Source organism: Sus scrofa, chromosome 5 (assembly GCF_054392235.1).
Source record: "Sus scrofa isolate SSC_HxYL_T2T_F1_AM1 chromosome 5, Sscrofa_HxYL_maternal_Yorkshire_Landrace_v2.0, whole genome shotgun sequence".
Taxonomy (NCBI): domain Eukaryota; kingdom Metazoa; phylum Chordata; class Mammalia; order Artiodactyla; family Suidae; genus Sus; species Sus scrofa.
The window spans coordinates 111,541,734-111,565,463 of record NC_139387.1 but is presented as its reverse complement, the minus strand read 5'-3'; the positions used below and the strand labels follow the sequence as shown (position 1 = coordinate 111,565,463).

General features: G+C 37.8%; 1 protein-coding gene across 5 annotated transcripts in view; it reads left to right on the top strand.

Moving 5' to 3' along the window:
• Positions 1–23,730, top strand: part of ZDHHC17 (zinc finger DHHC-type palmitoyltransferase 17) — a 93,692-nt gene that overhangs the window by 56,287 nt on the left and 13,675 nt on the right. For all 5 annotated transcript variants that reach the window (XM_084957792.1, XM_084957796.1, XM_084957795.1 and 2 more), the window contains 3 exons: positions 14,366–14,508; positions 14,603–14,705; positions 22,954–23,076. In XM_084957792.1, coding sequence (XP_084813918.1) covers positions 14,366–14,508; positions 14,603–14,705; positions 22,954–23,076 — 369 coding nt within the window. The remainder of the gene's footprint in view (positions 1–14,365; positions 14,509–14,602; positions 14,706–22,953; positions 23,077–23,730) is intronic.

The following is a 23,730-nucleotide window of genomic DNA, read 5'->3' as shown; positions in this document are numbered from 1 at the left end:
AACTCAAAGAAATCCAAACTGAACACATCATAGGTAAACTTCTTTCATGGAAACCAAAGACCATGAAGTAAAAATCTTGAAATCCCCTACTAGTAGGGGTAAAGCTATTCAAATATCAGTGAGTGAATTTCTCATCAGAAACGATAGAGACGGAAGGAGCTGCCACATTTTCTAAGCGCTGGATGGAAATAACCGTCAACCCAGAATCTTATATCCAATGAAAATATCTTTTTGGAATGAAAGAGTAATCAACACATTTTCAGATCTGAAAACTAAAAGAATTTGTGGCCAGCAAACCTACCCTGAAGGAATGGCTAAGAGAAATTCTCTAGGCAGAAGAGAGTAATAAAAGAAAGACTCTTGGAACATAAGATCGTGGAAAGCAAGATTATGGGTAAATACAGTAGACTTTCCTTCTTATGTCTTCCAGATTATGCTTGACAGTTGAAGCCAAAATTATAATACTATTTGATTTGGATCTAAATTTATGTAGAGAACATATTTGAGACAGTTTACAATGGTAAGAGGGGAGGATAGAGGACTAAATGGAAGTAAAGTTACCACACTTCATTTGAATTGGTAACATAACACCAGCGCACTGTGATAAGTCTATTTAGTATGATAGAGTAACCACTAAAAAAGTTATACAAAGAGATATACTCAAAAACACTATAGGTAACATAGAATTCTAAAAATTCTAAAAAGCTTTTCAGCAACCCACAAGAAGGCAGGAAAAAGAAAACAGAGAAACAAAAATAGAACAAACACAAAACGAAAAATAAAATAAATTTAAACCCTAACATATCAATAATTACCTTAACTGTAAGTGGTCTAAGTATACCAATTAAAAGATACTGGCAGTGTAGATTATTATAAAGTATGATTCAACTGTGTGCTATCTGTAGGAAACTGGCTTCACATACAAGAATATTGGCAAGTTGCTAATATGGGCAAGTAACAGAATGGAAATGACGTATGTTACCCTCATCCCCAAACCAGACAAAGACAGTACAAAAAGGAAGACTACAGGCATACTTCATTATATTGCATTTCACAGATACTTTTTTTTTTTTAAGTGAAGTTTGTGGCTTTACAAACATACATCAAACAAGTCTTGTTGGTAACATTTTTCCAGCAGCATTTGCTTACTTCTTATCTCTGTTACATTTTGGTAGTTCTTCAAATATTTCAGACCCTCCATCAGCAAAAACTTGATGAAGGCTCAGATGACAGCAAGTTTTATCAATAATGTATTTTTTAAATTAAAGTATGTGCATTTTTTAACACATATAGCTATTACACACCTCATAAACTATAATGTAGTGTAAACACAACTTTCTTTAATTGAAATGTTGATATACAGCCTTATGTCAGTTTTCAGATATACAGTGTAGTGATTTGATGTTTGCATACATTATGTAGTAATCACACATTAAGTCTAGTAATCATTTGCCCTATTCAAATTTTTTACAGTATTATTGACTGTATTACTTGCGCTGTATATTACATCCTATGGCTTATTTATTTTATAACTAGACATTTGTACTTCTTAATCCCTTTCACCTCTTTTACTACCCATCCCCCTCCCCCCTGACAGCTACCTGCTTGTTTTCTACATCTGTGAGCCTGTTTTTGTTTTGTTTGGTTTGTTGTTTTAGATTCCTCATGTAAGATCATATAGTATTTGTGTGTATCTGACTTATTTCACCTAGCATAATACCTCTAGATCCATTCATGTTGTAAAAAATGGAAAGATTTCCTTTTGTATGACTGAGTAATACTCCATTGTTTATATAGATCACATTTTTGTGCCCATTTATCTATTGATGGGCACTTAAGTTGCTTCCATATCTTGGCTATTGTAAATAACACTGCAGTGAACATTGAGTTGTATTTATTTTCTCAAATTAGTCTTTTAGCTTTCTTTCAGTAAACCCTGAAGTGAAATTGCTGGGTTATGTGGCAGTTCTAGTTTTAATTTTTTGAGACCCTCCGTACTATTTTCTATAGTGGCTGTACCAGTTCACAGTTCTTCTACAGTGCATAAGGATTCCCTTTTCTCCACATCCTTACCAACATTTGTTATTTCTTGTTTTTGGTGACAGCCAGTCTCACAGGTGTGACATGGTATTCCGTTGTGGTTTTGATGTGCATTTCTCTGATGATTAGTGATGTTGAGCATCTTTTCATGTGTCTTTTGGTCATCTGTATGCCTTCTTTGAAAAAAAAGCCTATTCAGGTCCTCTGCTCATTTTATAATTGGGTTGTTTGTTTTTTTGATGTTGATTTGTATAAGTTGTTTATTTTGGATATCAACCCTTTATTAGAAGTATTATTTTCAGATATCTTCTCCCATTCAGTGGGGCTGCCTTTTAGGTTTGTTGTTGTTGTTGTTAGTTTTCTTTTACTGTGGAAAACTTTTTAGTTTCATGCAATCCCATTTGTTTATTTTGGGTTTTGTTTCCTTTGCCTGAGGAGGCAGATCCAAAAGAAATATTGTTGAGAAAGCATACTGCCTGTTTTCTTCTAGGAGTTTTATGGTTTCAGTTTTTACATTTAAGTCTTTATTCATTTTGAGTTTATTTCTGTATATTATGCGAGAAATTAGTCCAGTTTGATTTTTTTACATGTAGCTGTCCAGTTTTCCCAATACCATTTACTGAAGAGTTTTTTTTCCCTCTTGTTTTATGTTCTTGCCTCCTTTGTTGTAGATTAACTGATCAGATATATGCATGGGTTTATTTCTGTGCTCTCTACTCTATTGTATTGATGTGTGTGTCTGTTTTTGTGCCAGTGCCATACTGGGTTTTTTTTATGGATTTTTTTATGATTTTTATTTTTTCCATTATAGTTGATTTATAGTGTTCTGTCAGTTTCTATTGCACAGCAAAGTGATCCAGTCACATACTGTTTTGATTACTGCACCTTTGCCGTATAGTTTGAAATCAGGGAGTATGATACTTCAGCTTTGTTCTTATTTCTCTAGATGGCTTTGGCTATTCAGGATCTTTTTGTGTTTCCATAAAATTGTAGAATTTTGTGTGAAAAATGTCACTGGTATTTTGTTAGGAACTGCATTGCATCTGTAGATTGCCTTGGGTAATATGGTCATTTTAACAATATTAATTCTTCCAGTCTATGAGAATGGAAGGTTTTTCCATTTATTGTCATCTTTGGTTTCTTTCATCAATGTCTTACCGAGTTTTCAGAGTACAAATCCTATATTTTGTACTCTGGTTATCTTTATTCCTATATAGTGTATTCTTTTTGATGCACTTGTAAATGGGGTTGCTTTCTTTTTTTTTTTTTTTTTTTTTTTTTTTTTGTCTTGTGTCTTTTTTGTCTGTTGTTGTTGTTGTTGCTGTTGTTGCTATTTCTTGGGCCGCTCCCGCGGCATATGGAGGTTCCCAGGCTAGGGGTTGAATCGGAGCTGTAGCCACCAGCCTACGCCAGAGCCACAGCAACTCGGGATCTAAGCCGCGTCTGCGACCTACACCACAGCTCACGGCAACGCCGGATCCTTAACCCACTGAGCAAGGGCAGGGACGGAACCCGCAACCTCATGGTTCCTAGTCGGATTCGTTAACCACTGCGCCACGACGGGAACTCCTGGGGTTGCTTTCTTAATTTCTCTTTCTGATGGTTTGTTACAAGCATATAGAAACAACAGAGTTTTATTTATTAATTTTGTATCCTACAAATTTACTTACTTCACTTACTAGTTCTGATAGTTTCTTGATAGTATTTTTAAGGTTTTCTGTATATAGTATCACATCATCTGCAAACAGTGATGGTTTTACTTCTTCCTTTCCAATTTGGATTTCTTTTATTTCTTTTTCTTTTCTCATTGTGGTGGCGAACACTTCTTTATTGTGTTGAATAAAAGTGGCAAGCGTAGGCATCCTTGTCATGTACCTGATCTTAGAGGGCATTGCCTTCAGCGTTTCACCATTAGGTGTGATGGTATCTGTGGGTTTGTCACATAGGGCCTTTGTTCTGTTGAGGGACGTTCCCATCATGGTGCAGCGGAAAGAATCCGACTAGGAACCATGAGGTTGTGGGTTTGATCCCTGACCTCACTCAGTGGGTGAAGGATCTGGCGTTGCTGTGAACTGTGGTGCAGGTTGAAGACGTGGCTTGGATCTGGCGTTGCTGTTGCTGTGGCTGTGGTGCAGGACGGCAGCTATAGCTCTCATTAGACCCCTAGCCTAGGAACCTCCATATGCTGCGGGTGCAGCCCTAAAAATAATAATAATAATAATAATAAATGGATATCGTATTCTGTCAGAAGGTTTTTATGTATCTACAGAAATAATCATATGGTTTTTGTTCAGGGTTTTGTTTTTGTTTTTGTTTTTTGTCTCTTTAGGGTTAGGGTTAGGGATCTAACCCCAAGGAATCTACAGAATAGTCCCCTAGAGCTAATTAATGAGTTCATCGGGGTCATAGAATATAAGATGAAATGTAAAAATCTTTTGTTTCTATATACTTGGCAATAAAAATGTGGATGCCAAAATTTAAAAAAAAGTACCATTTAAAATTGATTCTCTTGAACTGATTAATAAATTCAGCAAAGTAGCAGGATATAAGATTAACATTCAGAAGTCAGTTGCATTTCTGTATACCAGCAATGAAATATTAGAAAAGGAATACAAAAATATAATACCTTTTAAAATTGCACCTCACAAAATCAAATACCTCGGAATACACCTGACCAAGGAGGTAAAGGACCTATATGCCGAGAACTATAAAACTTTAATCAAAGAAATCAAAGAAGATGTAAAGAAATGGAAAGATATTCCATGTTCCTGGATTGGGAAAATCAATATTGTAAAAATGGCCATACTACCCAAAACAATCTACAGATTCAATGCAATCCCTATCAAATTACCCATGACATTTTTCACAGAACTAGAACAAACAATCCAAACATTTATATGGAACCACAAAAGACCCAGAATCGCCAAAGCAATCCTGAGAAACAAAAACCAAGCAGGAGGCATAACTCTCCCAGACTTCAAGAAATACTACAAAGCCACAGTCATCAAAACAGCGTGGTACTGGTATCAAAACAGACAGACAGACCAATGGAACAGAATAGAGAATCCGGAAATAAACCCTGACACCTATGGTCAATTAATCTTTGACAAGGGAGGCAAGAACCTCAAATGGGAAAAGGAAAGTCTATTCAGCAAGCATTGCTGGGAAACCTGGACAGCTGCATGCAAAGCAATGAAACTAGAACACACCCTCACACCATGCACAAAAATAAACTCCAAATGGCTGAAAGACTTAAATATACGACAGGACACCATCAAACTCCTAGAAGAAAACATAGGCAAAACACTCTCTGACATCAACATCATGAATATTTTCTCAGGTCGGTCTCCCAAAGCAATAGAAACTAGAGCAAAAATAAACCCATGGGACCTCATCAAACTGAAAAGCTTTTGCACAGCAAAGGAAACCCAAAAGAAAACAAAAAGACAACTTACAGAATGGGAGAAAATAGTTTCAAATGTTGCAACCGACAAGGGCTTAATCTCTAGAATATATAAACAACTTATACAACCCAACAGCAAAAAAACCAATCAATCAATGGAAAAATGGGCAAAAGACCTGAATAGACTGTTCTCCAAAGAAGATATACAGATGGCCAACAAACACAGGAAAAAATGCTCCACATCGCTGATTATAAGAGAAATGCAAATCAAAACTACCATGAGATACCACCTCACACCAGTCAGAATGGCCATCATTAATAAATCCACAAATAACAAGTGCTGGAGGGGCTGTGGAGAAAAGGGAACCCTCCTGCACTGTTGGTGGGAATGTAAACTGGTACAGCCACTATGGAGAACAGTTTGGAGATACCTTAGAAATCTATACATAGAACTTCCATATGACCCCGCAATCCCACTCTTGGGCATCTATCTGGAAAAACTCTACTTAAAAGAGACACGTGCACCCGCATGTTCATTGCAGCACTATTCACAATAGCGAAGACATGGAAGCAACCCAAATGTCCATCGACAGATGATCGGATTCGGAAGAAGTGGTATATATACACAATGGAATACTACTCAGCCATAAAAAAGAATGACATCATGCCATTTGCAGCAACATGGATGGAACTAGAGAATCTCATCCTGAGTGAAATGAGCCAGAAAGACAAAGACAAATACCATATGATATCACTTCTAAGTGGAATCTAATATCCAGCAGAAATGAACATCTCCTCAGAAAAGAAAATCATGGACTTGGAGAAAAGACTTGTGGCTGCCTGATGGGAGGGGGAGGGATTGGGAGCTTGGTCTTATCAGACACAACTTAGAATAGATTTACAAGGAGATCCTGCTGAATAGCATTGAGAACTTTGTCTAGATACTCATGTTGCAACAGAAGAAAGGGTGGGGGAAAAAATGTAATTGTAATGTATACATGTAAGGATAACCTGACCCCCTTGCTGTACAGTGGGAAAATAAAAAAAATAAATAAATAAGAAAATAAAATAAAATTGGTTCTCCCCCCAAAAAAAGATTTAAATAATTAGGTGTATTCTGCTGTATAGCACTGGGAAGTATATCTAGTCACTTATGATGGAGCATGACAATGTGAGCAAAAGAATATATATATGTATGTGTGACTGGGTCACCTTGCTGTACAGTAGAAAATTGACAGAACACTGTAAAGCAGCTATGATGGAAAAAAAATCATTAAGAAAATACTTAGGTGTAAATCAGCTAAACATGCGAAGTACATGTATGCTGAAAAAGTTTAAATACCAGGGAAAGAAATCAAGGGTGATGTAAATAAGTGGAAAGACATGCTGTGATCATGAGTTGGAAGACTCAACATAGTAAATATCAGTTGTCTCCAAATTAACATGGAGATGTAATATAATTAATTCCAAGGTTTTTTAATTTGTATAACCAAGATTATTCTAAAGTTTATATGGAAAGGCAGTAGACTTAGAATAGCTAAAACAGTTTTGGAAAAGAATTACTCTATGCAGTTTGAAGACCTGCTGTATAGCTGCAGTAATCAAAACTATGTGGTGCTGCTGGAGGAATAAGGTGATCAGTGGGGTAGAATAAATAGCCTGGAATTAGAACCAGGGAGATATGCCCACTGATGTTTGACAGAAGTGTAAAAGCAATTCACTGGAGGAAAGATAGCTTTTTCAACAGTTGACACTGGAGCATTTGGGCATATGTAGGCCAAAAAAAAAAAATAAACCTTTAGTCAAACCTCACACTGTATTAAAAAATTAAAATGATTCCAGACTTAAATATAAAATGTAAAGCTCTAAAAATCTAGGGCTAGGCAAAGAGATTTGACACAAAAAGTATGCTCCATAAAGGTAAAAATTGATCATTTGGATTTCATCAAATTTTAAAAGTTTTGTTCTACAAAAGATTCTGTTTAATAGATGAAAAGGTACACTGTAGATTAGGAGGAAGTATTTACAAGCCACATATCTAACAGAGGACTAGTTTGCAGAATATATAAAGACCTTTCAAAACTCAACAGTGAAAAATCAAATCCAATTAGAAAATAGGCTAAAGACAAGAAGAGAGATTTTCACCAAAAAAGGTTTTAAAGGAGTTCCCGTTGTGGCGCAGTGGTTAAGGAATCCGACTAGGAACCATGAGGTTGCGGGTTCCGTCCCTGCCCTTGCTCAGTGGGTTAAGGATCCAGCGTTGCCGTGAGCTGTGGTGTAGGTCGCAGACTCGGCTCAGATCCCGCGTTGCTGTGGCTGTGGTGTAGGCCGGTGGCTACAGCTCCAATTGGACCCCTAGCCTGGGAACCTCCATATGCCGCAGGAGCGGCCCAAGAAATGGCAAAAAGACAAAAAAAAAAAAAAGGTTTTAAAAATGGTAGTAAGCACCTGAGAAGATGATCAACATTATTTTAATCACCAGGGAAATCATATTAAACCTCAGTGTCTAATACACCTGGAGTTCTTGTTGTGGCGCAGCATAATAAATCTGACTAGTGTCCATGAGGATGCAGGTTTAATCCCTGTCCTTGATTAGCGGGTAGGGGATCCAGCATTGCCGTGAACTGTGGTGTAGGTCGCACACACGGCTTGGATCCTGTAATGCTGTTGCTGTGGCTATAGCTCTGAATCAGCCCCTAGTCTGGGCATTTCCATATGCGTGGGCATGACCCTAAAAAGAAAAAAACTTTAATAATCATACACCTATCAGCATAACTAAAAATAAAAAGTTACAGTAACACCAAATGCTGATGAGGATGCAGAAAAACTCATACATTGCTGGAGGACACGTAGAGCAGTGCAGCATCTGGAGAACAGTTTGGCAGTTTCTTTTTTAAAAGTTAACATGCAGGAGTTCCCATTGTGGAGCAGTTGGAAATGAATCCAACTAGTATCCATGAGGATGCAGGTTCAATCGCTGGCCTTCCTTAGTGGGTTGGGGATCAGGTGTTGCTCTGAGCTTCAGTGTAGATCACAGATGTGGCTTGGATCCTACATTGCTGTGGTCGTGGCAGAAGCTGGCAGCTGTAGCTCCTGATTTGACCCCTGGCCTGGGAACTTCCATATACCACAGGTGCAGCCATAAGAAGCGGGAAAAAAAAAAAAAAAAGGAGTTCCCATTGTGGCACAGTAGAAAAGAATCCAACTAGTATCCGTGAGTATTGGGTTTGATGCCCGGCCTCACTCAGTGGGTCAGGGATCTGGTGTTGCTGTAAGCTGTGGTGTAGGTCACAGATGTGGCTTAGTTCCTGCATGCTGTGGCTGTGGCATAGGCTGGCAGCTGTAGCTTCTGATTTGACCCCTAGCCTGGGAACTTACATATGCGGCAGGTGTGGCCATAAAAAGCAGAAAAAATTAAATTAAATTAACATGCAGTTACCATACGATCCAGAAACTGTACTCTTAAGCTTTATCCCAGAGAAATGAAAACTAGTGTTGACACAGAAATGTGTATGTGAATGTTTAGGTCAGCTTTATCCACTGGAGCCCAAAATGGAAGCAACCCGGAGGCCTTCAGTGGGTGGATGGTTAACAACCTGATGCGTGCATACGGTCTGATGTCTTCAGCAACAAAAAGTAGTGAACTAATGGTATATGCAATAAACCAGTGTTTATCCAGAGAGTTATGTCAAGTGAAAAAGCCAATCCTATAAGGTTATGTACTGTATAATTCCATTTGTATAAAATTCTTAAAATGACGGAGTTCCCGTCGTGGCGCAGTGGTTAACGAATCCGACTAGGAACCATGAGGTTGCGGGTTCGATCCCTGCCCTTGCTCAGTGGGTTAACGATCCGGCGTTGCCGTGAGCTGTGGTGTAGGTTGCAGACGCGGCTCGGATCCCGCGTTGCTGTGGCTCTGGCGTAGGCCGGTGGCTACAGCTCCGATTGGACCCCTAGCCTGGGAACCTCCATATGCCGCGGGAGCGGCCCAAGAAATAGCAAAAAGACAAAAAAAAAAAAAAAGAAAAAAATTCTTAAAATGACAAAATTATGGAAATGTGGAACAGGTTAGTGGTTAGCAGAGGCTAATATGAGGATTAGAGGTAGGTTATGAGGGAAGTTGCCATAAAAAGACAACATGAGGAATTCTTTTAGTAGCGAAAGTATCCTGTAGCTTACTGTGTCAACATCACTATCCTGGTTGTGATATATACTTGACTGCTGTGCAAGACCCTGGCCATTTGGGAACCCTGAGTAGCGATTACTTAACACTATAGGCGAATCTACAATTACTTTAAAATAAAAAGGTTAATTAAGAAGTAGATTACTGAGGAGTTCCCTCATGGCACAGTGGGTTAAGGATCAGGCACTGTCACTGCTGTGCTTTGGTCCCTGCTATGGTATGGGTTTCAAAACTAGACTGGGAACTTCTGTATGTCACAGCCGCAGCCAAAAAAAAAAAAAGATAAGAAAGATTACTGAATTGTAGAATCTAGGTGGTAGATATACAGATACTCACTATAAAATTCTTTCAGATTTACTATATATTTGAAAAGTTCATTATGAAATATAAGAAAAAATAAATTTTTTTCATATCTACAAAAGCAGCACTTCACCATTACGTCTTACAGTATTATAATATGTATGTTAAGTGACTGCTTGAAAAAAAAATCCAGAGGCAAGATCAAGACAGTGGAGGTGCTTGCTTTCTCCCACAAATATATCAAAAACCATCTACATGTAGAGCAATTGCACAGAACGCTTCTGAATGCTGTCAGAAGACCTTACATCTTCAAAAAAGTCAAGAAACCCTCCACATAACTGGGTAGAAGAAAAGGGGAAAAAAAGAGAGAGAGGGAGAGAAAGGAATCAGGACAAGACTAGCACTCCTGAGAGGGAGCTGTGAAAGAGGAAAGGAAGCCACACCTTGGAAGCCACCTAACTGAGGTGGAGATAGCCAAGTTGCAGGAACCTCAGAAATACAGAGAAAAGCACATCAGCTGGGCTAAGGGCAAAGCAGAGAGACATGCAATACTGCCTCCTAGGACACCACAGCCTGAGACTCTCGAAAGGGGTCTGGGGACTGAGACTCAGATTCCGGAGGTCATTTCCAGGGAGAGGGCTAGGGATGGCTATGTGGAGATAGCCCGAGGGGCTAGGGAGCGGGGTATGCCAAGGGCTGGGGAGTGGAGGGCCACAAACAAGGGAACCCAGGAGGAGGTTTCGGCTTGCAGGAGAAGCAAGGTGTCATTGTTGGGGAGGGCGAGAGGAGGAGGGGCGGACCGCTGCAAGAATATCTTTCTCTGCGCAGATGTGGACTCTTGGAAGGCTGGGCTATGGGCAGTGAGGCACCTCTTGTTTGGGCTATGGGTGATGGGCCCCTCTTGCATGGACTGCTGGTGGTGGCACCTCCTGTGCAGGGTAAGCACAATGGGGCGCCTCTTGTGTGGTCTGCAGGTGGTGGGGGTACACCACTGCAGTCATCTCAGACTTCAGAGGTTAGCGTGGCCCACTACCACTAAAGGTCCATGAACGGGCACCATCTGTGGCCCCAGTCATCTCAGAGGTTGGCATAGAGGAGGGCACTGCAACTGAGCACCAACCATTGTTGCTCTCACTTCCTTGAGAATGCACACGCCCTGCTAATGCCACTGCCAGACACTCCGGACCTGAGGGTCACAGCCACTTCCCAGGGCCCTGCAACTAGCAGCAGCTCTTGCACCACTGTCAAGGGCCCCGCAACCAGGCACTGGCCGCAAGCCCTGCCCATTGCCTCCATCTCCCTGGAAGCACACACAGCACCCTGTCAAGGGGATGACAGCCTGCACATGCTGAGGAAAGAGACAGCAAGCATCCACACCAAAAGAAGCCCTCACACCAAAAAGTAATAGTAATTCCTCACAAAATACCCAGGGGTGCTCTCTCATATAAATAACCCCTCAAACTATAGTAGCTGATTTCCCTAAACTCACAGAGTAAGAAAAATATAAGGAAAACAAAGAAGCTCAGGAACCATTCCCAGTTAAAAGAACAGGAGAATTCACCTAAAGCAGCAAACGGTGAAATAGGCCTCTCCAGTCTAATAGACACTGAGTTCAAAAAGGAGATGGTGAAAATACTGAAGGAGTTAAGAGCGAATATGTAGGAATTAAGAGCGGATGTGAACAGTAATGCAGATTACTTTAGAAAGAGAACTAGAAAATATAAGGAAGAGCCAAGAAAAATTAGAAAATTCATTTGCAGGAGTTCCCATTGTGGTGCAGCAGAGACAAATCTGACTAGTATCCATGCGGTCGCAGGTTCGATCCCTGGCTTTGCTCAGTGGGTCAGGTATCCGGCATTGCCATGAGCTGTGGTGTAGGTTGCACATGTGGCTCAGATCCTGAGTTGCTGTGGCTGTGGTGTAGGCTGGCAACTGTAGCTCTGATTTGACCCTTAGCCTGGGAACTTCTATATGCCGCAAGTGCCGCCCTAAAAAGAAAAAAGAAAATCAGTTTGCAGAGACTAAGCTGAGTTAAAGGCACTGAAGAACAGAATGAATACTGCAGAGAAACAAAGTAGTGAGTTAGAAGGTGGAATAAAGGAAAGCACCCAATCAGGACAGCAGACAGCAAACCAAATGAAAAACATGAAAGCAATATAAGAGATCTATGGGATAATAGAAAGTGTGCCAGTCTACACATAATGGGGATTCTAGAAGAAGAAAAAAATGGGTAGAAAATATATTTGAAGAAATTATGGCTGGAAACTTTCCAAATCTAAAGGAAACAGATATCAAGATGCAGGAAGCAGAGAGGGCCCCAAATAGGCCCACACGAGGACATAAGAAAAATGGTAAAATTTAAAGATAAGGAGAGGATTCTAAAGGCAGCAAGAGGAAAATGAAAGAGTTAATTATAAGGGAACCCCCCCCCTTAAGACTATCAGCTGATAGCTCTGCAGAAAGTACTGCAGGTCAGAAGAGAGTGGCGAGATATATTCAAAATTCTAAATGGGAAAAATTTGTGGTCTACCATACTCTACCCACCAAGAATATCATTTAAAGTAGAAGGAGAAAAGGAATGTTTCCAACAAACAAAAACTAAGTAGAGCAATACTAAACCCATTCTAAAAGAAATACTGAAAGGGCTTCTCTAAATAAAAAAGAAGTAAGGAGAAATAGGATGGAGGAAATCACAACTGGAAAGTAATCACTTAAATAAGCCAGCATACAGATCTAAAAGGGAGGAAAAAAAAACCAGTTGAAAAAGTGGAAATAAACACACAGAATGGCAGAAGGCTAAGATGTTAAAAAAGGACATCAAAATCATAATATTTGGGGAAGAAAAGTAACAAAATCTAGACTTTTTTTTTTAGAATGTGTCTGAGCCTATGTGACAATCAGTCTAAAGTAAGCAGATATAGGAAAGGTTAACATACTTCAAAAACAGAGCAACCACGAATCAAAACCAAACAGTACATTCACAGAAACTAAAGAGGGCATAAGCATGAAATAAAAGGAAATTGTCCAACCAATAAAAGAAAGGAAGAAGGAGAAGCACAGCATCAACTGGAAAACAAGGTTTAAAATGGCAGTAAGCACATATTTATTGACAGTTAAATGTCAGTGGGTGAATGCTTCAATCAAAAGACATAGAGTGGGTGTCTGGATAAAAAAAACAAGAGCCTACAATATGTTGCCTGTAGAGGAGTCACTTTAGGGCCAAGGACATGGAGAAATTGAAAGTGAGGGTATGGAAAAAGATATTTCATGGAAAAGACAGGAAAACAGGATGCAATCCTCATATCACACAAAATAGACTTCAAAACAAAGCCTATAGAGAAAGACAAAGGAGGACACTATTAAATGATAAAAGGATTCATTCAAGAAGAGGATATTACAGTCATCAATAAATATGCCCCTAATATAGGAGCAGCCAAATACATACCACAAGTACTAACAGTCATAAAAGGAGAAAGTGATGAGAGTACACTAATAGCAGGAGACCGTCACACCCCACTCACATCCATGGACAGACCCTCTAGGCAGAAGATCATAAGGCAACCGATGCTGAATGACACAATAGAAAAGTTAGACCTAATTGACATTTTCAGGACATTGTATCTAAAAAAATCCCAGTATACATTCTTTTCAAGTGCACTTGGAATATTCTCAAGGATTGCCCACATACTAAGGCACAAAACTAACCTCAACAAATTTAAGGTAGAAATTGTGTTTTCTCTAGCCACAACGGAATGAAACAGCCTGTGTTGCTCTGTAGATACAGCTGGTTGGATGTTACAGGAAGCAGATAGGTTTCATATTTATGACTATTTCTAACAATTAGACCAGTACAAAAAATGAACTGGAATTACATCTGAAATATTAAGCACCGTTTTGATATGTGTTCAGATGCACATCATCTCCATTCTGTGGACTTAGGACCTTGTAGATTGTTTGATTTTATTCTCTCTCTTACTTTAAGGTTTTACTATACTGTTTATATGTATTCACGATATCTTCTCCAGGCTAAGCACACTCAGGTTTCCTTATCTGATACAGCTTGCAGACCTTTGGTCATTCTGGTGGCCCTTGTCCCTTAGTTATCACTGCTTTTGTTACAACAAGGTGACATTTCATAAACTGTTTTCTAGCCCGTCCATGTGTTAGCAGGTGGTCCTGGCATCGTTTATATTTATCTAGACCCACTCCTACAACTTCTGTTCTCATTTTCCACAGATGTAAATAAGTACTTCTAAATTGTTTACTTAAATTGCCTCTTTCCAGAGGACAGAGACGCCCCTTGAATAGTATCTGCACATAGTAGGCATGCTTGAATGAGTGAATTTCACTCCTGTCGTATGTTTTCGCAAAGGTAGTAATGCTTCATATTCGGGTTGCTTGAAACATGCCAAACTTTCTCTTTTTTCTCCCCTAAACAGGAATTTCGGCAGAAAGTAATGCTAGGAACTCCTTTCCTAGTTATTTGGCTGGTTGGGTTTATAGCAGACCTAAATATTGATTCTTGGCTCATTAAAGGGCTAATGTATGGTGGCGTTTGGGCTACAGTACAATTTCTTTCAAAGTAAGTGTGTTGTCTTTAACTTTATTTTTAACTGGACATATTTATTTTTACAATGAAAGACTGAGTTCAAATTTTATAAACTTATGTTTTACAGATCCTTTTTTGATCATTCAATGCATAGTGCATTGCCCCTTGGAATATATTTGGCAACCAAATTCTGGATGTATGTGACATGGTTCTTCTGGTTTTGGAATGATATCCTTTGGTTATTAAGGTTTTATCTAAAGCAATTTTTGTTTGTTATTTAAACAAGTGTTTAACAATGATTTAATGGTAGAACTGAACTACTCATGATAAGCTACGGGAAAACAATATTCCTAGAAAAATAGTAAGGGCATATTCCTAGAAAATAGTAAATTTTCATATTTAATAAATTACTTTTTAAAGCTTCTTTTATTAACATCAATAATAATAGTTACCATTTATTCTGTTTTTAAAGGGCATCTTCTTCAATACTTAGTGTTTATTTAGCACACATTCTATATATTAGTTCTATTTTCTCCATTTTATAGATGAGAAGATTTAAGTTTAAATAGGTTAAGTGGTTCTTGTCCAGTGCCACACAGCTAGTCTCTAATAAAGCTGGGGTAGATACATGTATTTGTCTGATTCTGTAACACATATCCCAAACCCTTCTGCTGAACTGTGATTTTTATGTTTTACTATCAAACTTTCCTCTAAATATTTTCTTACATCTTACTATTTTGCTATGGTAGGTAAGAGTTAATTTCCTCTTGTTTCCTGAAAAGCATATCTTCAAATAATTTGCTAACTTCAGCAAATTATTTCAATGTAGTATACTTTTGAAAGTAATGTAATTTGAAATTGTAAATTTGTGTGTGCATTGTGTACATCGAAGAAATAAGGCCACTGTCAACTTTTGATATTTTTAAAAGAAAAGGTTTAAGGAGTAAGATGGTCTTCATATAATAAAGGTACATGTTTCACAGTTGTCTAAGTCATTTTTCAAAACATTACTGTGAAAAGTACAGAAGTTCATTTAAATGACATGCAGTTTTCAGTGACCTGTAATGTTCTGAACAATATTAATTAACACCTGGTTTCATTTTACAGTCTTGCATGTTACAATATTGTATTATTTTTGTTAAATTGTCTTATATGTTAGACAAAAACAAAATACTGAAAATCAAAATATGGGTATTTTATTTGTGAAACTGAACCACGGAATTATAACTACACTTCTAATTCTTACATTTTCACAGCATTATAGGATTGCTTTCAGAAAGTATAGTACTTTTAAAATAGTTTCTTAGCATAGTGTCTATTGAAAGTTTTCCATGTGGCAGTTTTCACTAGCCCATTCTAGGCTTGTATTATACTTTGACATAAAAGTTGTTCTTCAAGGATTTATTAAGCATCAGAATTGTCTTAAATTAAATTGGAACATTTAATGAGTGAAACAGATCTACTCATTTTCACTACCTCTCTATTTTAAATTTATAAAAGTACTGACCTCTGAAATGACTTTTGTATTCCAGACATACTTTCTAACTTTGCTTCCTAAATTGGACAGTAAATTTTATGTTCAAGGGAAAAAAGTCAGATTCACATCTCCAAATAATTTTGAATTGTTGCTGTACTCTTAAATATGTTTGCATGTGAGTAGGGAAAAGGATAATTAGTAAATTACCAAATAATGAAAACTTTATGCCAGAGAGTTTTGTACAGTCCATGTATGTAGACTTGTGCCTAGGATAGCACTTTAGCACTGTACTTGGAGGCCATTTTAAACAGCAGAATTGCCAGCAAAAAGCAAACACATGTCAAAAAAGAAGGCAGAGTATTGCCTTGTTTAATCCAGCCGGAAATGTATATATACATAGAATAATTCATGTATCTTGCTTGCTTTGCACATACAAATGACTGCAAAAGCGCTGTGAATATTGATTGTGGGGTTACAGATTTTAGCTATGAGGCATAAGGATCAACTATAAAAACGATTTTAGTTTCTTGTAATATGTTACTCAGTTTCAGTGTTTTTGTGGTAATAATGAGTTTTATATTGATATAAACTATTTATTATAATTAATGAGTTCTTATTCTTTTCTCCTATTCATTAAATAAGTATTACCCTATATACTTGCTATGTTTGTTCATTGCTTTTTTGGTTTATAATTCTTTCAGATATATTCTTTTACTTGGTTCTCAGAATAATTCTTTGAGATTAAAAAAATAAGCCACACAAATTGTAATTCACCTTTCTAACTGATGGAATAATTGAGGTTCAGAGAAATTGTATGTCTTGCTCAAAGTTACATAGGTAGGTAATTAACAAGAATCTGGTCTAGAACTGAGCTCTTTGACCTGATGCAGTATATTTTCAAATGTTCTGTATTCTACTCTGACCTTAAAAATTAAGTTACTACATCTTCTTGGAAAGCAGTTTGTCAGAGTATAGAAAGAGCTTTAAAAATACCCTTTGGTCTCTTAATTATTCACAAGTAAATAATAAGAGATAAGAGCAAAGATTTATTTATAAAGGTGTTTATCATAGTACTGTTTATACCAGGGAAAAAATGGAAATAACCTAAATGTCCAACCTGAATAGGAGGAAAGAGTTATCTGCTATGTGACTTACAGTACAGGATAAAATAGCCATTAAAATGCATTCCTAAGACATAATGATAAGGGCTCATTCTTGGAATGTAATAAATGAAAAAATACTAAATTGTATTTATAAAGGGATTCTTAATTTTAAATGTGCAAATGATAAGAGCCAGAGGTGAGTACATGTAATTTTAGCTGTGGTTATCTCTTGTTAGGAGATTCATGAGTGATTTTTCTTGCAGTTTTATTTATTTGAAAATTTTGTTCATTGACTGTATTTTTATGATACTCAAACAACTCTAAAATTCACTGTCATAACCAGTATAGACATCTCTTTAATGTGTTGGCACCACTTTTGTAATAGGTTATTAGGAATTTTACATCTGAAAATAAATTATTTTTCAATTAGGTCTTAAGTTAATCTTAAACCATTAGGTGGATGTAAGGAACTTCTGAAGACTGGGATAATTATATATATATAAATGAAAACAGTGCAAAAATAATTTTAACTTTTCCTCTGCCCTGTGCATTTTATTTTTAAGCATTTTTTCAATAGTTTACTCTCCAGACTTAGTTTTTTTATGTATCTCTCCTAGTTTTCTTCTCTTATTTTCTCAGCTATTTAATATCTGTCTTTAGATATCCAGTCATCACCTTCTGAGAACTCCAACAATATTGTTATAATCTTGTATATTTTTTGTGCACATACGCAGATTTCTCCGAAGTCATTAAAGATACTCCTACAAAAGGTCTTACAGTTCATGTGTATTTGACGACTGTGTCAAATGAACGATGTGAGAAGAGGCGTCAGTAGCTTCCTTTTTGTTCATTTAGGGAACTCATTGCTCCAACACACCCTTTCCTCACTCAGCTGCAGTATCAACTTCATATTTATCAAGCTCCCTATGCTCTTCAGTTTATTGTTCTATTTGGCTATGCCAGTACTGTATTATCTGATTACTGTAGCTTTATTTATTTATTTATTTATTTATTTAAATTGTTATTTCCCCAACACAATTTTTTTTCTACTGTACAGCATGGTCACACGGTTACATATACATGTACACATTCTATTTTCTCATATTATCACGCTCTATCATAAGTGACTAGACATAGTTCCCAGTGCTACACAGCAAGATCTCATTGCTTATCCATTCCAAAGGCAATAGTTTGCATCTGTTAACCCCAAGCTCCCAGTCCATCCCACTCCCTCCCTCTCTCCCTTGGCAACCACAAGTCTGTTCTCCAAGTCCATGATTTTCTTTTCTGTGGAGAGGTTCATTGCCATGTAGTAGATTCCAGATAAAGTGATACCATTTGGTATTTGTCTTTCTCTTTCTGACTGACTTCACTCAGTATGAGAGTCTCTAGTTCCATCCATGTTGCTGCAAAGGGCATTATCTTGTTCTTTTTTACAGCTGAGTAGTATTCCATTGTGTATATATACCACATCTTCCTAATCCAATCATCTGTCGATGGACATTTGGGTTGTTTCCATGTCTTGGCTATTGTGAATAGTGCTGCAGTGAACATGGGGGTGCATGTGTCTTATTTTACGTATTCTTAACCCATGAGATCTGGTAGGCCACGTTTCCCAACTTTTTGTTACTGGGAATTTCTTAGCTCTTTTTGGCCCTTTGCACTTCTATTTAAATTTTTTAGAATCAACTCCTTAAGTTCTGTGAAAAGCCTTATGCAATTTTGATCGAAATTCTGTTTAAGCTATAGATTAATTTAGAGAAAAATGACTTCTTTTTGATATTTAGACCTTTGCTATTATAGATTACCCTGAGGTAGGTGGCTTAAACAACAGAAATTCGTTTTCTCATAGTTCTGGATCAGGATGCCCCAGCATGGTTGTGTTCTAGTGAAGGCTCTCTTCCTGGCTTAGACTTAACTTCTCCCTGTGTCCTCACACGGCAGGGAGAGAACCAAAAAGAGCTCCTTCCTCTCCTCTTGCTGTGCAGCCGCAGCCCTGTTGGATTAGGGGCCTACCCTTACGACCCATTTAACCTAATTATCTCCGAAGGATCCCGCTTCCGGGTGGGGGATGTCCTGTTATAAGTTAGGGCTTCAACATTGGCATTTGGTACGAGGGGGGATGTGATTCAGTCTGTAGCAGAAGGCCAGAGTGGGATTGATAAGAGTTCTGACTTTGTCTTCTCATCTTCACTTCCCACACTACTAATACAGGTGGAGGTGGGATTAAGAACTGCACCAGGCAGTATCACCAGAATCTTCTTTCCTTGACCTCCAGTTTGAACTTTATGGTATAGTGTGGCTTGACCTCTTTCTGAAGTTGATGCTAGAATTTTAGGAGGCAGTTGATTGGTTTGATTTATTGTTTTTGGTTCATTTTGGGGGGTTTTATGGTAAGTTAGAGCTGCAGTTCATAGCAGGCATCAAAATAACTTCCAAGTAGGAGTTCCCATTGTGGTTCAGTGGATTAAGGATCTTGCATTTCAGTGAGCTGGTGTAGGTTGCAGATGCGGGTCAGATCTCTTGTGGCATAGGCTGGTAGCTGCAGCAATGATTCAACCTCTGTCCTAGGAACTTCCATACGCCACAGTTGTGGCCCTAAAAAGACCCAAAAAAAAAGTTAAATGGAAAAAAGATTCCATAAATATTTAAATGAAAACATTGATGGCATTTTATTTCTAATTGGAGGAATGATTAGGCGTAAAAGCATAAATACAAATGAAGATGAAATAATGCTTCTCTTTCCTCTCAATGGCAGTTGTTTTCCTTTGCTCAGTGCTAAGTAAATATTAGTGGTCAGCAGCTATGTGTTGCTAGTGGTGTGTTATAAATTGGTGTATCTTTCTGGAAATAATCTGACAGTATAAAAATATGTGTCAGACTTAAAAGATTTTTAAACCCAAAGATATTGTTCACATATTTAATGACCCAGGATATTCTGCAAAGCACTTTGAAGAGGCAGTATAGCATAGGTTGCAAGACCCTAGGTTTTTGTGGGGGGTTTTTTTTGTCTTGTCTTTTAGGGTCACACCCGTGGCATGTGGAGGTTCTTAGGCTAGGGGTCAAATTGGAGCTGTAGCTCCTGGCCTACGCCACAGCCACAGCAGGATGGGATCCGAGCTGGGTCTTCAGCCTACACCTCAACTCACGGCAATGCCGGATCTTTAACCCGCTGATTGAGACCAGAGATTGAACCTGAAACCTCATGGTTACTGGTCAGGTTCATTAACCACTGAGCCATGACGGGAACGCCAAGACCCTAGGTTTTAATACCAGGTCCATGTCAATCCATTCTGTAATTGTGCCTGCTGAATTAACCTCTACCTGAGTTTTGCCATTTGGGTAGCAGCAGGAGTTGTAGGGTTTTTGTGCAGCCTAAATTGCACATAGTCAGTTATAAATAAGTATTATTTTATTAATGCTAGTAAGTACACAGTGATCTCCGTTATGATTAAAAGTACAGAATACCATAAATAAAAGGCGTTATCTCTAGGTTGTAGAATTATTTTTGTCTTTTTAGTGTTTTCAAAATTTCAGGAAAAGGTGTTGCTTTAAACCTTTACAAAAACAACATACCAAAAATTTATCTCTGTTAAATGTTTAAAATAGTGTGATCTATTGCTAAAGCTAAATTTAAACTTAGATATTTGAAGATATCTGATTTCTTTATCTTTAAAAGAACAAAGAAATTTTTTAAGTTCATCTGATACTTTATTCCTGAATGTCCCTTTCAAATTTATAATCATTTACTGAGCTGCTGGATAGCACCCTGCAAATTTATGGAACCTGACCTATATATTTATATGTTAGTACTTTTTGAAACTGTAGCAGTGCATAAACACACTGCCCTCATGCCAGTCTTCAGCATTCTTGGCACAAATACATTTATCCGGCTTTATCCTTAGGAGAATTCTCGCTGTTGGAAGAGCTGAAAATTTGACTTTCTGCTTATTCTTTGCTGGCTGTACATATGGATTTTGGGGAATACAGATGATAAACTTTGGAATAAATAGGGGACTAGAGAACGAGAAATCCCTTTTATCTTATGGCAGGTGGTAAATAATTACTCTTTCGTCTTCCTTTTTTCCTCCTGTATCTTACGTGGTTGTTTAGTGTTTTGGCGTATTTACCAAATAAGTATAGGACCATTTCATTCATGAAGCTGTTCTTGCTTATCTGTGCTTCATTAGAAATGTAAAGAGTGTACACACTATTTTTGGATTTTACTTAATTTTGGATTACATGATAATGTCCAAAAATATTATACAATTTTCATATGATACTTGTATGTATGTAAAATCTTTTTAACAAAAAAACAAGGAAAGCATTCATGTCTTAGTAAATCTTTTTTTTTTTCCCCATGTACATGGGAGGTTATAGAAATAATGAAGACTCGAAGACCTGACTAGAGTAGAAATCCTTATGCCTTTTAGACTAAGAAATGATGCATTGGTGAAGAAGTGACAAGACAGAGGGTCTGAGCTAAGGGCAGTCAGTTCGAGGCATGTGACGGGTAGCTGTGTAGGAGGACTAGCTGGAGAGGAGGGTTAGTGCTGTCCTTGTGTGAACACGCATCCCTCTCAGGACCACGCCCCCCGCCCCGCCCCCCAGGCTCTGGCACTTCCCTTTCTTCCCTGGTACAGGGAGGGCTCTCACGGGAAATTTTATGGACAGCTTTTATACCTACGTAAAATCCTGGAAATGGTATTTGAGTATTTCATGTATTGTGTGTCTCAGAATTGTGTTGCTTCAGCAGCATTCTTTTTCCCAGTGTTACTGAAAACAGTCTTCAGTTCTTCACTTAAATTTACAAGTGCTCAGTACACCTCTTACATTTTCATTAGGTAGAAAAACGTGAACATAGAAGCTCTTTCTGCTTTAAGTCGGTTTATTAAAGTCAACTTGAATGTGGTCAAAAAAGGCAATGGGAAGGATATAAAAACATTCTCAGAGGTTCCCATTGTGGCTCAGTGGTGATGAACCCAAGTAGTATCCATGAGATTGAGGGTTCAATTCTTGACCCCACTCAATGTTAAGGATCCAGCATTGCCGTGAGCTGCAGTGTACATCACAAAGGTGGCTTGGATCTGGCCTCGCTGTGGCTGTGGTGTAGGCTGGCAGCTACAGCTCCGTTGTGACCCCTACCCTGGGAGCTTCCATATGCCACAGGTGCGGCTCTAAAAAAGAGTTAAAAAAAAAATAAAATCTTTTAAATATACAGGTATGATATCCATTTGGTAGATATATAAAGAATTTAATGCATATAAATAAAGTAATATGCTAGTTACTTTGAACATAAATCCCTTCATTTTTGTCAAAATAGTGATCATTTTAAAATAATATATTGGGGAGTTCCCTTTGTGGCTTAGTGGAAACGAACCCAAATAGTATCAGTGGGGATGCGGGTTCCATCCCTGGCCCTGCTCCGTGGGTTAATAAATAAGGATCAGGTCTTGCCATGAGTTGTGGTGTAGGTCACAGCTGTGGCTCAGATCTGGCTTTGCTGTGGCTGTGGCATAAGCTAGAAGCTGTAACTCCAATTTGACCCCTAACCTGGGAACTTCCATGTGCCACAGGTACAGCCCTAAAAGAAAGCAGAAAAAAAAAAGAAAATAATAATAATATATTTGCTGACTTCTAAAAAGTGCCAGATAAGCCTCCCCTACATGATTTAAAGTTTATAAAGAAATTCCTTTATTTTCCACATTTACTTATGAGCATAATGGGAAAATGTATTTATTTAATGTAATAGACTAGTATGTAATTTCTTTGATATAATAAGCCATCTTCTATTTTTTGTAGGTTTTTTCGTGTATGTGATAGAATTTTACACATTGTAAGCTTGCTTATAATAACTAGTTTTCATGGCTTCTTTAGATTCCTTAACTTTAGGCACATCTCAACTTTTTATTTATCCATCTTCCATTCCTTGCCAATAGTATTGCACTTTTCTACAATTTTGGAAAATCTTGGAAGTCAGATCCAGGGATTATTAAAGCTACAGAAGAACAAAAGAAAAAGGTAGCAAGATACAATCTAACTAGTCACATGTGTTTTGTTGCTGGATTACCAGTATTTTTAGCTGCTATTAGAGTAAAAGCTGTCTTTTGGAATGCAGGAAATTTCAAACCAAACTGAGGGTATGTATAGTTGATGCTCACCTTTGGTGCTCTTATGATGCCTGTCCTTACCCTTCCATGAAGCTTTGAAGTTTCATGTTTCTCTTCTTTATAAGGACTGCGATTGTTTTCGGAGGCAAATACAGAATTTTAAAGATTTCTGTACACATTCAGCATATAAATTCGCATTCATTAAGTGTTCGTTAAATGTATAAACTAGGAGGTCAGTAAACTGGGTAGTACAGATATATTGTTCTAATGATTGAAATATTTGTATGTATGACCCAAGGCACCCCTCACCTATGGCCTAGGTACTCAGGAAACCAAATTTGTAATCCAAAGATGTCATGAACATAGAGAATTGGACTAGAGGCAATTAGATTATTTTTAAGAGCTTTTCAATCCAGTCTCTGAAAACGAAACAAATCCTGATGAATTATTCCTATCCACAATTGACTAAAACACTAGTAGATTCTTCTGATCTAATCCCTCTTTTCTAGGCTATATAGAGAATGCTGCCCTTATGTTTCAGTGTTCTCTAGACATTACTACTAAT